The sequence below is a fragment of the Emydura macquarii genome, unplaced genomic scaffold (genome assembly GCF_026122565.2).
Source record: "Emydura macquarii macquarii isolate MOO-44397 ecotype Brisbane River unplaced genomic scaffold, CSIRO-AGI_Emac_v2 contig_75, whole genome shotgun sequence".
Classification (NCBI taxonomy): domain Eukaryota; kingdom Metazoa; phylum Chordata; order Testudines; family Chelidae; genus Emydura; species Emydura macquarii.
In genome coordinates this window covers 2,204,085-2,221,409 of record NW_027130212.1, presented here as the reverse complement: position 1 = coordinate 2,221,409, position 17,325 = coordinate 2,204,085, and the positions used below count along the sequence as shown (strand labels likewise).

Sequence of the window (17,325 nt, the reverse complement as noted above, 5' to 3'; positions counted from 1 at the left end):
TTGGTCAAGCTACTCTCTTGTGGAGGAGTCTTGCTGAAGATATCTGGATATACCATCTCTGCTTTTTTGGTGGGATGACAGTGTGTTACTGAATCTTCAAATATTACTTATTGGATTACTGTAGTGTTTAGAGACCTTAGTCAAGATGGGAGCCCTGTTGTGCTAGGTGGTCTATATACACATAGGAAGAGGCTGTTCGTGCCCCCAGGATCTTATCAAAATAGAAGAAGGATGGAGGACAGGAATAGTAATTGTCCAATTTTACGGACCAGGAATTGAGACAGTAAGTGACTTGCTGATCGTCACACAGGAAGTCTTTGACAGAGCCAGGTACTGAGCCCAGTTTTCATGGGTCTCAGTTAAATGGTGTAAACACAAAGCCATCTTTCTTCTCTCATTCAATTAGCCAAAGAGGCAGCTAACAACCATTTATATATATATAAACAAAGTCAAATTTCAGTCATCCATAGTCTAGAGATGATATTATTATGTGATCAGCTTCCAGTATATGTTTTCATTGGACACATTTTTTTCTTTCCAAAATGAAAAAAATTGTGACTTTGATTAACACACTGAATATTTTATTTAATGCCCCCAAAATATACAGACCTCGATGATATCCCCCCTTAAGTGTCGCTTTTCTAAAATGAACAGTTCCAGTCTGTTTAATCTATCCTCATATGGAAGCTGTTCCATACCTCTGATCTTTTTTGTTGCCCTTCTCTTCAACTTTTCCAATTCTAATGTGCATATATATATATTAATAATATATATATATATTAGATGGGACAACCAGAACTGCACACAATATTCAAGGTGTGGGCGTTCAATGGATTTATATAATGGTATTATGATTTTTTCTGTCTCATCTATCCCTTTCCTAATGGTTCCTAAAATTCTGTTAGCTTTTTTGGCTGCCACTGCACATTGAGGGGATGGTTTAAAAGAACTATGCATGATGATTACCTGAGAAACAAATAGATGAGAACCGACATTATAGCAGTCAATATTATGCAGTGACTCATTTGTAAATTCAAATTTCCCTTATAACCTCATAGTATATATTTGAATAAAAATATGTTGCATATTTAATGGAAACAGAACCAGATAACAAATTTGTATAATACTCTCTTTTGCAGATGCTCCAACATTTGTATCAAATCAAACCTTGTATTATTCTTGGGAAGGCAATCCTATCAATATCAGCTGTGAAGTGCTATCTAATCCTATAGCTTCAGTTCACTGGAGAAGAGGAAAATTAGTTTTACCTGCAAAAAATACTACCCATTTAAAGACTTACAGTGCAGGAAGAAAGCTGATATTAGAGGTAAGACTTTAAATGTAAATTCACAAGTTACATTTATCACTGGGGAATCATTTAATGTCTTCACCGGTCAGGAATTATTACTAGTGTATAAAACACTTAAGGATCAGATCTATGATTTAATGAGGGAAGTTTGAGCCCAAAAAAATTCCTATGAGCTGTTTATCTCTATATACCTTGGTATATAGTAATCCTTGGTTCCAGCCAGTTGTCTTGCCTTCAGTTCATCATTTGCAGTGCACATTAATATAATCTGAGTTGTTTGCAAAGTAGTAAATAAAACAATGACAATTTAAAAATAGTAAAATTGATTCAGTAGATTATCATTGATTTAGGGCCTGCATGAAAAGATTTTGGTCGTTTCAGTCCAGCTCAAAGCAGATGAGTACATGCAGTACAAAACTAACTGGCTTTCTTGTTGGCAGTCTCCATAATAAGGCTGTTGTATAGAGACTAAAGTCCTTTCTTATCTCGTAGAGCCAGTCCCAATAAGTCAGGGACAAGCTATGTTGTCTGGCACACACAAAAGGAAGGACAAGATGCCAGAGATGTGATTTAATTAGGCCTCAACAACTGTATTAACTTAACTTACTTGGGAACTATCCAGCAATAACTCATACAGTGCAGATCATGATTCCTTCCTTAATCGTTTTCACCTGGTGCCAGGCTGATGTCAGGCCCTCACCCCTCAACAGCTGGCCCCAGCCCATTGCTGGGGTTCCACCCCTTGTGTGAGGGTTAAGTAGGTGGAGAAGAGGGGACTATTTCCACATTGTAGCAGACACAGAGTCCAGTCCTGTTCCATACCTTTCCCTAAATCCATTTCCAAATCTGGCTTATTATTGCTAACATACATATTATTTCAAATAAGTGTCGGAATTTGTTATTTTACTGAAATTATGAAGACAGTAGAAAATGGTCACAAATTTTCAATATATATTTTGCTCAGAGGTACAGTAAATTGAAGCTAAATTGATCAATGTGTGTAAAGTGCTTTGGTGTCCTTGAATGAAAGGTGCTCTAAAAGTGAAAAGGAATATTGTCACTACTAGGGAGCAATAATTTATCAGTATTACATATATAAAATTACCCAAGGTTTAGTAATGTTTCAGATCTTCCATTTGTGTGAGTGAACCAAACTACTTTATATCTGATTACTAATGTGTCTTTACATTAAATCTAATCTTAATGAGTTGCTTTGTTCCTAATTCTTTGATAATTTAGTGTTTAAGAGATTGAGGGAAAGTTCCCTGTGTAATTTCAGCAAATCAGTATAGTCCGTAGTATACAATGCATCGTTTACTATTGACGTGTGTGCTTCTAATTTGTCAGCAGGCCTTATCCTGTTTCCCTTGAGGTCAGTGAATACATTGTCATTGATTTATAGGGAGCAGGATAGAATCTACTTACTATCATGCAAACAAGATTTTAAGAGACTGTTGCTGTGAATTTGACACAAACAAACAATACTGGTTAGAGAGCTATTCAGTGTCTCTATCTTTATACTGTCTTCTTTTAAATTCAGTTTTCAGTTATGTCACATGAAAAGGAGGTTCATAGATGAAGTGTGGGATTTTAAAGCATGAATCCATTGACTGTTTGTTTGAGGCTCCTGGGAAGTGAGAAATCATATGTCCCTGCAAAAGGGTGACTGACAAATGCATCATTGTAGTGTCTTAGAATATCTCTTTAAACAAATGAGTGCTGTACAACTTGAGAATTACTGCATGGAAAGAAGTCCCTTCTGACTTTCCTTCTCGTTTATGTACTTGCTTATTCTTCCTACTGTATCTTTCTTCCATTTGCAGTGTATCAATAATGACAATGAATGATTGAAAAATCCTTGAAGAGGTAATGAGAAATGTTCTGAAAATCATCTTAGGTTTAGTAAATCTGTTTCTGCTTGCTATAACCACTACTGGTGCTAACAGTAAATTGTATATTGTTAGTGGCGTGAAGAGTTGAAACCAATGGTGTACTGCAGAAATAAGTTAGTAATCAGGAAAATGTGCAGTGGTTTCAATAATGGTGACTGTACAATTGCCTGAATTCTGAATCTGAGGGCTTCATCCAAGCAAAATTCCCATTAATATAAGTCAGAATTTTGCTTAAAAGAGGAGGTCAGGATTGGGCCATTACATTATACATAGGAGATAGAGAGAGCATAAACCTCAATATACATACAAATAATAATGCCACAATTTGCATTAAAAGAATGACTGAGGGCATGTCTTTATGGAGAGTTAGTGCACAGCAAGTTAGCGTGTACATCTACAGTGCTCTAGCATGCCACATGCTAACTGGCCATTTGGACCCTGCTACCATGTACTAAAAGTTTCATAGTGCTCTTTGACCTGTTGATGTTTCAAATAGCAGTAGGTCAAAGTGCACTATGAAATTTTAGTGCACAGTCACTGTGTCCACACTGCAACTTATTATGTGGCGTGCTAGTGTGCTGTAGATTTACACCCCAGCTTGCAGTGCACTAACTCTCCATATAGACAAGCCCTAAATATCCATTATTTTAAATTAAAACAGTATTATTCAAATGAGAAAATACATTTAACACCTTTCCCTACCAATCTTCCACAGCCACGCTACTTTCTAGTGATCACAGATAAGGCTACACAAACCCTGAATCTTGCATTGCCCATTTGCATGGACCCAGATCTCCTGAAAGATAACCCAGCTACCCCTTTCAGCAACCACCTTCCCCTAATGTTAGCTTAAATATTTCCAGAGGGACTAGGTGTATGGTTCCTTCCTTTTTCATGGGACAAAGTGGCCTCCTCTGCATATTATGGACAGGGGAAGGGGTCATATTGCCCTTGACTTCCTTAATTCATTCAGAGGCTTCTGAAACAGGGGAAGCAGTTGAAATGTGCCCTCCTGAACTCATCATTAAGTTTAGAAATTTTGGAAACTTTTCCACTTCCATTAGCAGTGGAAGACGGTGAAAGTGGAAATGTCAGCATAGGAAAAGGCCAACAGTACATAATTTCTGTCATATTGTTTCTCTGAGTCTCCCCAAGTTTGAACAGCATCAGTGCAGGTTAGTGACCCTCCATAAACCTGGACTGCAGTTCATGGATACAAAAAAACCTTGACTCATCCTGATTTCAGATATACCTTACTCAAAGGCACAATAAATGGCAATCATTTGCAAGACAAATAGGGTAGTGGAATAATAACTTCACATCATTTATCCAAACAACAATTTACAATCTCAGTAATGGTCATTAAAAGCAAAGCACCAACATGTCTAAGGATTGTCCTAACAAATTAAAGTGCAGTTTAGAAGAGATTTCCCATTCAGTGGTGAACCTGTAGATTTGAACTATTTCACCTTGTCCTTCTGTTGTTTAATGACATTTTTCTCATACCAGCTTTGAAAAAGAGAGTACTGATCTAACACATTTATGACACTATTCTCTAAAATGTATTTGGTAAGATAAAATAAGGGGACATCCTAATACTATTTAACTAGAGTGGATTTACAGTTTAAGAAAGTTACTGATACTTTTGTAATTAATCATTAGAAAATAATATTTAATATTTGTTTGTGCTTATTTTAAAGATTGCTCCCACATCTGACAATGATTTTGGACGATACAACTGCACAGCTACTAACAGAATAGGAACACGGTATCAGGAATATACCCTTGGTCAAGCTGGTAAGTATATTGTATCCAAGTTTCTGTAACCATACCTTGTATTTTCAACAACATGAAGTATAATCTGACTTTTCCATTCACTTAATTCCACTGGAGCCTTTACAATTGCCTTTTTAGCCCTCTAAAATGTGACATTGTGTAGGCAAAACACACCAGGTCTCACAAAATAAGAGCTCTCCAAAATCTTTGCCCTGAACTTTAAACATTTACTGAAATTTGAGAAAATGTTGTTAACTTTTTAAAAATACCAGGCCTGAATCTTCTTTAACTTACATTGATTTCACATCTCTGCAACTCTATTAACTGTAATGGAGTTACTCCTGTTTTATGCCAGTATAAGAAAGGGAGAATCAGGTCCATCTCTTTCATTTTTGCACCCAGTGTTTCCTTGTGAGGATCAGGATCAGAAACAAAAGTGATGAACTACTGCAGGAAAGCCTATTTTCAAGAGATTTATAGTCCAGTTTTGCAAATTAAAAGTGCCAAATTCTTCCTTCATTTTAGAAATCCAGTTAAATCCATAGGTTGCACAGATATAACTTAGAGGAGGATTTGGCCTAAGGATTTAGGAATCAGTTCATTCAAGCTGTCAAACTTTTGCGACAGAACTTTTGAATGTGTTTAATTTTGTCTATAGGATTGTGGGTGAATTTAAAAATAAGATTGTACATTTACCCTTTGGCAGTGCTGACAAATATGCTAGGTTTTGTAGAGTACTGATTATAGGGAAGGAATTTTTTGTTGATGTTGAATGACTGAAAGAATATACAAGAGATAGTTTCATAACATTTTTTTTCCCTTCAGTCGCATGACTCACATGTCAAATGTCAAAATACAGCAGTGAACCTTCACCAGGCTTACAGGATCAAAAAACATTAGAAACCAATTCTTTAGATGATGTAAATCAGCATAGTTGCATTGACCGCCTTCCAATTTACAACCACTGAGGATGTGGTTCTCTCATTTTTCTACTCTAGCTAACTAGAATTATAAAAAGAAGATCTTGGTGGTTTTGTTTTGTTTTGTCGTTTAGTCATGTAAGGATATTATTTTATATCATATTTTTCTGCAGTCCGCTTTGTTGCAACTGTAATAAAACGTAAGGCTAAAGAATAAAATATACTCCTTACAACCCTACTAGTAATATATATTTGGTATTATTGTTACTATATTAATTTCCAGACGTAAGAGAGACTGTCTGTTGTTTCCTTTACTTTTAATTTTTTATAACACACTGCACAATAGGCAACAATTTTTGTTTAGTGTTTCAAGAGTTGCAGAAGCCAATTGTGTTATTTATTAAGGGGATTTATTGTGTAGAAACCATGACAGCTTTAAAAGTTTACCTCATTACTTCTAAAGAAAAGATGACTTTAAACATTTTTTTTTTATGTTGTGGTATATCTCTCCTTTGTAAAAAATTATTAAAACAGTTGTGCTTCCAACAGTACTTGAATGTGTTATTTATCAGAAACCAAGCAGATTTTCCATCCTACTTTAAATGAGCCTGTTAAACACTCCAGAAAAACATTTCTGATCCTTCTTTGATTTGCCTTTGCCACCTGTTATTGAACCAAAATATATATCCCTTTAACCGCCTCATTTCCTTTTGTATAGAAGCATCCTCAGGCTCCAAGAACTACTCATACAGAGAATTCCTTGCCCTACCTTCCCACTCAGCCTCTCCACAAGTCAGAAACTCCCACAGCTTAGGATTCACTCTCAGAAAATAAAATAATTTGCCTTAACTGTGTAGAAATAAAACAGAAAAGATCTTCTTGTGGAACTCGTTGGTGAGCACTTACTGAAGTGGTCCCATTTATGTCAATTGGACTACTCGTGTGAGTAAGCTTCCACAGTTAGGCCAAAAACATGCATTTAGTAACTCATCTAATTGTCTTCTAGTGTCCCCACTTATTTGGTTTAAAGACTTTAGACTAGTCCTCAGTTAAGGTCGTACCTTTGATTTGTTGAAAAATTAATTCATAACTAAGAAAGTTCTTGTACTTCTGAAAATAGAAAATACTCGATCAATACATCAGTTTCCTTAAGCTCTTTTAATGACCAGCTCTTCAAAGATCTGCACATCTCTAGAAATATAAAATAGTATAAGATAGAAATCCAACTCCAGGACCAAATCTTTGAAATAATAGAGAAAAACAACTTCCTGGGTGAAGAGGGTGTGGCTTCATGACAGGACATAAAGGAAAGCTAGTTTTCCTCTGCTATCTCATGCACATACCAATGAAATGTGAATCTGACAAAATGAATATCAGTTTCAGTCCCCTCCCCAACTAGAGTCCAATTCTCCTCTTGCCTCCTAATACTTCCTCTATTGTTATAAGAAACCTATTACTCCCTCCCAGCTGTTAAGCACTCTTGTTTCTTCCTCCCCAATGGCAAGATGTTGATTCCCTCCTTTTAAACCTTTCTCCCTCCTTACAGGTCAGCAGCCTCCCCAAATCAGCGACATTAGTACCTACAGTAATGGTCCACATCCCCACAGCTTACAATAATGTAATGCAGTCTTTTGAGCTTTATTGTAAAATACTTCAGTTTTTTCATAAAGGAGCAGGAGTCAAAGGTACAGTTGGTGTTAGAGGCTTGACAGATAATTTACTGACTTTTTATCACTTCAGTTCTCAGATCTAAAGCTGTTAAGTGTGGAAGGAGTATAAATTCTCAAACTGAGCCCGAAGCTAATGAAGTTTCTCCAATCTAGTGCTCCAACCTATGTTGTTAGAGATACTCTGCCACAAATTTTCTCAGAATTATTGTTAAAACCATGGCATACATCATTTCCCAATAATCAGTTTATAGTTCCCCTTAGGTCTATGCAGAAGCAGTCATCTCTCATATACCGTTTTTTCTAAAGTAGTGTTTTGTACATTATTCCAAAAGGAAGGCACAAAGAAGGGGCTAATATCTCATATAGGGTATACTTACATTAGATATATCACAGACACATGGTCAGGAAAAGTGATGAAAACCAGTGGTGCATAAATTATAGCAGCCCAAAAAATAATCACTTATATACTTCAAATTATAGTATTTTGTGTTAAAAACATGTTGCAGTTCCCTTTGCCACTGCTGTTTCACCAGCTGCTGTTAATGCTGCTGCAGACATACAATATCTACTTAATTAGTAGACAAAGTAGACAATATGGACTCAATCTTGAAAAACTTTCCTAAAGACAATGTGTGCTTTGCCATGCAGCATTGATCCTCAAGTGATTATAATTTTAATAACTAGTTCAGTGGACTGCCTCTGTGGGTGCTCCGCTTTAGGTGAGTCTGTGGACCTGTGCTTGTAATTGGATGTTTTTAGTAGCAGTGCCTGGTTGGGTTACACATGTCCCCATCTCGTGCCACCTCAGGCAGTTACATAGCACTGTGTAACCAACCCTTCCTCAGTTCCTTCTCTGCCATAGAGATGGAGCATATAGCAGCACTTCTGAGCTTTATCTTTAGACTAGTTTAACTTTAGAGTACCGGTGTATAACCCAGTTCATTAGTTAGAATAGTTAACTAAGGACTATCTCTACCAGTTTCTTTTCTTTTCTTAAAAAAAAATTCTTATCTTAGGAGTTTGTTTCAATAAGTGGTATACCCCTTAGCATAGTATAGTTACCCTCCCTTATGGGAGAAACCCTGTAATCTAAAGGGCATGCCCAACTCCCTGTGTACCATGCAAGCAAAGGACTGTCTTGGACAAAGGCAAAAAAGGAAAACCTACCATCCCTGCCTCGGTACCACTGGAGCCGATCAAACATGCGGCACCAAGCCCCTCAGCTGTGCTACAATCTATGGCATCACCTTCTGCCTGCACAGCACATAGTGCATGACCCTCAGCACCAACAACTGCAGTAAAGGCATCAGTATTGCCAACAACCTTCCTTGAAATCGATGCTTTGAGTACCACAGCAATTTCTCTGCCATTAATATCTTCTGGTCTCTGCGGTATGGGAATCTCCATTTCTCGGTACTGACCTAACTCCAGCAATCTTGGTACTGTGCAATTTACTAAACCACCAAGATCAGCTTATCCTTTATCCAGTGATGAGGATGATGATGATGAAGAGGAAATCTAGTCCTCCCAACCCTCGCTGTCTATCCATAGCAGATCAGGTTCACTACAGCAATAAGAGTAGCACCCCAGAGCTGAAACTCAAGGATGGTATGGACAACCATGGATGCCACCACCAATGCCATTTCCACCATCATGGTCTTACTGGGACCCATGGGCAGCAGACTGCCAACATTACCCTAAACATCCCTGTTCACAGAGGGAGAGGGAGAGGCATTCTCCTTCACCCTCGGCACCTGGACCTCTGAATTCCAGGAAGATGCCTTCGGATCAAGGCCCAGAGGAAACTTTGAATAAAGAAGTCACCCCGGCAACATATTTTTCATCCTCCTTTCCAGATGAAGCTATCATGTTCACATCTATGACAGGGGATGACTTAAAACAGTTCTTTAAACTGTTTTAAGAGGATCGCAGATTCCTTAGATATCTCTAGATAGTTACAGAGTGTCAGCATAAGTTGGACATCCTTCAGACTGCAATGTCTTCCAGAATTGCCCACTCAATAAATTAGGCTGTCATGGACCCATCCCAGATCATCTGGCAGACCCCAGTGACAATTCCATCCACTTGTAAAAGAGCAGACAAAAAATGTTACATCCCCTCCAAGGGAATGGAATTCTCGTTCTCCCATCCCATACCAAACTCTCTGGTGTTAGAGGCTGTGAATGAATGGGGCAAGTAACCTCATTCCAGAGCCACCCCGTATGATAGGGACTGGAATTGATTAGGCCTCTTTGGATGTAAGGCCTACTCGTCAGTGACCCTACAAATCAGAATCGCCACTTAAGAGACACTGATGGCCAAAACAATTACACATATTACTCAAAAATGTCTAAATGTATTGATTATCTCCCAGAGGACAAAAAAGAGCTATTTAAAATGGTCATCTCAGAGGGCCACCTCCTTCCTCAAACAGCCCTACACGCCTCACTGGACTCATTGGCAGGCACGGTGTCATGTTCCATTGCCACAGCCATAGTCATGCGACAAGCTTTCTGGCTTCACCTCTCTGGTTTTCCCAAAGAGGATTCTACTGTCGAGAATCTTCCGTTCAAGAGCCAAAAGCTGTTCACAGCCAAGATGGATGGGTCACTTCACACAATAAAAGACTCCAGGGTGACTCTGAGATTCTTGGGCAGCTACATCCCCACACAAAAGAAAAAATAGGGGAAGTATTAACTGGTGCAAAGAACAAGATCTGCACCCTACAGTCAACCTCAGAGGCAATATGACTGCCAAAGGTGTAGGACAGAGACCCACTAGATGGAGACCACTTTCTTCTCAATTCTCGACATCCCAACAATCTCTCTGTAAATAACAGTTTTGAGGGTGTAGTCGAGGACCAGAGACACCTCTCATATCTTCTATTGCTGGAACTATTTGAAAACATCCATCCAGTTGGAGACCATTTGACTTCATTACACCCAGCGTGGCGAAACATCACGTCAGACAAATGATATCGAGATTGGCTATTGCATCCAATTTATATCCATCCCCCCTACCCACCCTTCCTCCCCTCCCCTTTTCAAGGACCCTTCTCATGAACGTCTACAGCAACAAGAGGTAAACCATCTCATATGCCTCATTTCAGTAGAACCAGTATCAACACAGCACAGAGAGAAGGGTTTCTACTCCACTGCATTCTAACCCAGAAAAAAAAACTGGAAGATGGAGGTCCATTCTCAACTTCAGAAGACTCAACAAATGTATAGAGACCCAGCGATTCAGGATGGTCATGCTAGCGACTAATTCCAGCACTAGAACGAGGGGACCTGTTCTTGGCCCTCAACATCCAGAATGCATATTTCCGTATACCATTACATCTCTCACATAGGAAGTTTCTCAGATTTGTTTTGGGGACAGATCATTTCTAGTACAAAGTACTCTCTTTCAGACTATCTGCAGCTCCACGGGTATTCTCAAAAGTCCTCAGGGTGATGATGGCTCACTTCTGCAGGCAAGGGGTCATAATATTTCCCTATCTGGATGATTTCTACGCAAAGCCTTGACTCAAAAAGAAGCACTGGAAGCTACCCAAAAGACAATAGTTCTCTTCATGAAGATTGATCTATAAATAAATGAACAAAAATCAACTTTCACACCTGTACAGAGACTAGAGTAGGCCTACCTCTACTCTGTGAAAGCTACAGCCTACCTGCCCGCAACAGTTTTACCACTCTAATCAACCTAATCGCTACAACGCAAGCCAGCCCACAGACATCAGCCAGGACCTGCTAGTGGCAATATGTCAGCAATGAGATTTGTCGTCAAACATGCCAGACTGCATGCGTGCAAGGCTGGCTCCAGACAATATATATTCCACACAGGCACAGTATAAACAAGCATCTTACAATCCCAGCCAAAGTAAAATGTTATCTGCATTGGTGGACTCAACCATACAACGTTTCAACAGGAGTTCCCTTTTCACGGACCTTTCTATTGATGATACTCACAATGGATGCTTCTCTGCTGGGTTGGGGAGCATGCCTGCACAACCACGCGATCCAAGGCCACTGCTCCCCATCAGAATCAACACTACACACAAACTTACTGGAGATGTAGGCTGTCCGCCATGCATGCTCACACTTCCTACCCATGATCAGGGACAAGACCATAAGAGTGCTGACAGACAACATTCCTTGTGTGTTTTATATAAGCTGCCAAGGAGGGGCATGGCCATACTTCCTCTGCTCAGAAGTTCTGTGGAACTGGTGCATCCGACACAACATCGACATCTCAGCTTCCTTCCTACTACCTGGATGCCAAAACACCAATGCAGATGCACTGAGCAGAAAATTTTACCAAGACCACAAGAGGGAAATGGACTCTATGGTACTGTAGAACACATTAAAACACTGGGGTTCTCAAATGCAGACTTATTTGCGATGAATCAGAAATCCAAGTGCCCGCACTTCTGCTCCAGAACAAGACTGGGATCCCATTTGGTCGGCAATGCTTTCCTTCTGAAACAGGATATATATCTACTGTATTCTTTTCCCTCAACCCATCTCATAGCCAGGGTCATACACAAGATGAGGACCAACAACTCCAGAGTCATTCTGATTGCTCCCATGTGACCCAGACTAATGTGGTTTCCTTACCTTTTGAAGATGGCTCTGTGCCCACCATGCACTCTTCCATTTCTACCTCATCTCCTGTCTCAGGATGTAGGCCAGGTCTACCATCCGAACCTGGCATAACTCCACCTGAAGGCGTGGATACTTCATGGCTCTGAGACAGTGAAATTACCTGCTCAGAGAAGGTAAAGGACATTCTGGTAAATTGCAGAAGGTCTACTACATGATATACCTACATTGACAAAAGGAAGAGATTCCAAACATGGTGCCAGAATAGGCAAATAATGGCAACTACCTCTCTTTTACCGTGATATTGGATTACATGCTGGAACTCAAGAAATCAGGTCTTTCAACGAGCTCAATGAGAGTACACCTCTGCTTTCCACTGCAAAGTGGACAACTTCTCAATCTTCATCCACCCTACCACTAAACATTTTCTCAAGGGTCTTTGTAACCTCTAACCTGAAATATGAGCCTCATCTCCATCACGACACCTGGTCTGGGGCTGCAATGCCTTACGGGGCCCCTTTTGAACCACTAGAAACATGTTCACTTCTCCACCTTTTGATGAAGATGGCCTTCCACATCATTATCACATCCATCCCATGAGTGGGGGAACTGGGGTCCCTCATGGCTCACCCCGCATACACAATATTTTTCAAAGACAAAGTTACCCTAGGACCACATCCCAAATTCCTACCTAAAATAATTTCAACATTCCATTTGAACCAATCCCTCCATCTCCCACCATTCTTCCCAAAACCTCATGGAAAAAAAGCAAGAAGCAATGCTTCAGACACTAAACATCCTTAGGGCACTAGCTTTCCACTTTAAAAGGACAAAGTCTTTCATAAAGGTACCAAAATTATTTCTCTCCACCACAAAATAATCTATATCCAAACAGAAGGTGTTGAAATGGATCTCCATCTGCAGTGACTTTTGTTATCACTATCAACAGCTACAACCCGTACTGGGGACTCTCACACATTCCAGTAGAGAACTGTCTACACTGATAGCCTTTCTCAACAATGTGCTTATTATGGACATTTACAATCAGCAACCTGGGCGTCCGTCCATATATTCACACAGTATTATGCCATAGACAGCACGTATCATCAGACGCTCTACTGGGACTTGCAGTTTTATCATCTGCTATGAGTGCAATTCTGAAGCCCCTTACTTCCACTGAGGGGCACTGCTCTATAATCACCTAAAGTGGAGCACCCAAAAGGCCACACCTCGAAGAAGAAGAGAAGGTTACTCACCCTGTGCAGTAACTGAGATTCTTCAATATGGTTGTCTCTTGTAGCAGGCAGCCAACTTCCCCCTAGCGGGTCTCACTCTTTGGTTGCTTGTAGTGGGCCAGGACGTCTCTAGTCACCCCATCTTCCCCGAGGAGGGGGTAGGGACCCGGGCCCACCCGCTCCTCTGGGTCCCAGCCCAGGGGCCCTATGAGAAGCAGCTAGGTGCTGCTGGCACCATGTTCCCAACTGAACTTCTCTTCCCCTGGGCTAATTTTCCCCCTCCTTCTGGCTTCTTGAGCCTGGTACCTTTCTCCAGCCTGTTACTCCACAGAATCTCTGCACTCTGGTCTGGTCTGGTCTGTTCCTCCTTGCAACTCGCATTCGCACTCCTACTCCTCCTCCCAGCTCATGCCCTGTCTCTTTGGGGCGGAGGGCTTTTATGGAGCACCTGGTGGGTCCCTAATTGGCTCAGCTGCTCCTAATTGCCCCCTAACGAGACTCAGCTAATCTGCAGGGAACAGAGCTCTGAGCATTCTGAGGCTTCTCTATCTCCCGTAAATCACTTTCCTACAGCTTTCTGCCCTCGCTATATCACACTCTGTGCATGGGAAATGTCCAAAACATTTATTGTTTTACTGAATTATTTTCTGTTAAAGCACTACAGGATTCACTTGCTCCTTCACATACTATTTTGGGGTGGGGTTTTTTCCAGCAAGTCAGATAATATTATTTTATTTGTGTTGTATTTACTGTAAGCTGGAAAGTGCTCATGAGGCACATTGTGCCTTTATTTCTGCTGCCAAACTTTAAATATTAGACTTGGTGATGATACAAAAAGTTTATCTTCTAAAGAGGAATGTAATTTTCAGCTGTACCATTTCTTAGCAGAGGAGAACTATGCCTGTTAAGCCTTGTTATACAGAGCTGTTGAACCAGTCTAAGCTCCAGACATATTTATTTAAGCTATAGAAACAAGTGGATTATTTTAGCTTATGTAGGGTTGATCCTGCAAGATGCTGAGGATTGTCAATTCCAAGTAAAATCAGTCTAATTTGGAGGTGCCTAATGCTTCCCAAGAGATGTTCAACTCCGGGCAATACCAGGTCCTTGTTATCTTTCCCTTCTTCATTGCTCTGAGTATTTGAATAGCTTAACAAACAACTTTTAGAATGCGAAAGCCACATTATATTTCATCCTTGTCACTCTGAATACATAATTTCACATCAGAGTCACAGCTTTTATACAGAGGTCTATTAAAGCTGTGTGTTCTTTTCCAGGATAGGCTTAAGCTTGACAAGCCAGGTGCGATTGGCAGATTTTTCCAATGGCTTCCATAGCCTGACGTGAGCACAGCCATTCCTGGATTTGCCCATGGCTAGTTGAAGCATAATATTATGTGAAATCTTAGTGTGCAGGGAGAAGACATTGATTATTAAACACATATTCTACCTTTTTTGTTGAGATTTTACTAGTATTATTTCAAATAGTTGTGAAACGTGAATAGAAGGTTGTATTGCCAACAGTGATCTTGAAGTTTCTCATTTGAATTCATATTTTATTTAAAACAAAAAGTGGTTCATGTGAAGTTTGTGACAGGAAGAAACAAACACAATGAATGGAAAAAATATCAGTGTGAATTTGGTGCTAATCAACATGATACTGAACTGAATTGAGGCAATCCAGGGAACACCCACTTCGGGTTGCTCTGGCCGTGCTTCTACACTAGACCCCCTATTCTCTTGGGGTAGCAGCAGAGTTCACAGTTCAGCTGAATGGGTTAGTTTACCCCACTTGGAGCTGTTGGTTCAGTCTGTCTGCAGATGAAGATAGGCACAAGTTACACTAATTTCATGTTTTCAGTCTTTTCTTTGCATCCAGTAGAGCTAACTTTTATTTTAAGAAAGACATCTGAAATTCTGATTTCGTCACATGACTTCAGGAGCTGCAGCTCTACACACAGCTGCAGCTCTACATACAGCAATGAATAGTGCACATAGGTAATTTGCAAGCTAGGCTACCTTATACAGCTCTGCCTGTGAATTTTAGACTTGACTTCCCAAACTTTAGTCATTGTACAAAACCATACATAATATTGTGTTGGTCATGAAAATGCCACAGGGCACCGATATTCAGCAAAACATTTAGCAGTCTTTAGAAGGGGTAATGTGTGTTAGTTCAAAAATGAGAGATTGACTATTTGCCTTTGTTAAGGTACAAGAATTGGAATTCTTAAATGAAAGTAAAGTTAAAATATACTCTGTATTTGCATGGAAAATAATGAGACTTTTCATATTTCACCAAAAATGCTTTTAAGCCTTATGATAGTAAGGTGAGATGAAAGGTCCTGAGATGCAAAATGAAAGGGAGAAGGGGTAGGAGAGAAGGGGAAGTGTCAGGGCCTGAGATGAGTGGAAGACTCTTGTTGCAGAGACAAGTCATGCTCAAGACAGGGTAAGGTTGATCCAACAGTCACACGAATCACGTTATCAAATTTCACAGCTTACAGATTCCTGTCAATTCATTGGGGTTTTTTTCAATTCTGCCTTGGGTCAAAGTTGAAGATATTTCTTGAAGGGAAGTTGGTAGGCATTTGAAGCAGATGCCCAGAACATCTTAGAGAGCAGTGGGAAACTGCTTGAGAGAGCAAATGTTTAGTGGAAAACAAATCTTTTAATTTGACTTGAATTTGTACCATTTGATGTTTTTGATCATTCAGAGTTAATTTATTATAGTAAATGGAGTTATACTGGTGTAAAACTAGTGAGGGGAGAACGAGGCTATATGAAAAAAGGGAAAAAAAGAGGGATGTCACTGTCTAAATATCTATACTGGACTCCTTGTCTTATTTTTACACGAAGCTTCAATAAAAATATCTGCCACATTTATTCATGGTTTGTTGGTCCTTACCCTGTGATGAATCCACTGAAATAAATGAGATTTCTGAGTCAGATTCTGTTTGTGAAGGTTAATGTTGTTAGTTAAAACCCTCACTATTTTTTTGAGGGAGAAAGCGAGACCTTCTCACCAAAGATTGATCCTGCAGAGAGTTGAGTACTGTGACCCCAATCCTACAAAGCAGTTAATAAACACATTCTGAACATTGAACAATGATTTGATCTTTCTTTCATAGACATTCATGGAAAAACTCCCATTGATTTCAGTGCTGTATCAGACTCCAAGTGAATAGTCCCATTGGAAGACTACTCTCATGCTTAAAGTTAAATACATGTTTAAAGGTTTAGTTAGATCAGGGCCAGAATACTCAGTACTTTGTAGGATTGAGTTCATATTTGTTAGCTAACTCCAAAACTGGACTCAGTCTGCTAATGCTCTATTTGTTTGCTCTCCATTTGGAAAACATGCTATATTTACCCATTCTGGAGGAGAGATTAGATGTTTAATTTATTAGACTTAAAGGAAAATAAAACAGGGTTTTTTTGGTTGTGTTTAGTAACGGTCTCCTGTTCTTTCTTCAGGTGACTCACTTTTTTTCTAAAGTGCATTGCACTTCTCTATAGTTCCATATTCTGTAAGTGAATAAAACTTTGCTACTTTTTGAAATTCATGGGTGGCATTCTTTAAAGGATATGCCTTTAATGTAGCATTCTGAGTAGATGTTTGAGTGTGTTTCATATTTTCAGAGGTAGTACTCTTTTAAAAATTTTGGTGCATTGTTAATTATCATGCAAAATATTTTGCTAGATCTTTACAAGAGCTTCACTTGATGCTCAGAAACAAAAAGAAACTGACCATTATATATATCTTAATTTGGCTGAAATTATACACAAATCTGCATGTAGGCTGGTGGCACGGTCCAGGCAGTGGTGTCCTGACCCTTCCTCGGACCCAGGCTCCGAGGAAGGCCATAGTGCCTTTGTCAAGGGGAATAAGCTCCCTGTTCATGAGTCTGTAGCTCCGG

General features: G+C 39.6%; 1 protein-coding gene across 5 annotated transcripts in view; it reads left to right on the top strand.

Annotated features, from left to right (window-relative positions):
• The window catches only part of NCAM2 (neural cell adhesion molecule 2), a 503,301-nt gene that overhangs the window by 366,672 nt on the left and 119,304 nt on the right, over positions 1–17,325 (top strand). For all 5 annotated transcript variants that reach the window (XM_067543086.1, XM_067543105.1, XM_067543094.1 and 2 more), the window contains exons 10-11: positions 1,140–1,327; positions 4,902–4,998. In XM_067543086.1, the coding sequence (XP_067399187.1) occupies positions 1,140–1,327; positions 4,902–4,998 (285 nt within the window). The remainder of the gene's footprint in view (positions 1–1,139; positions 1,328–4,901; positions 4,999–17,325) is intronic.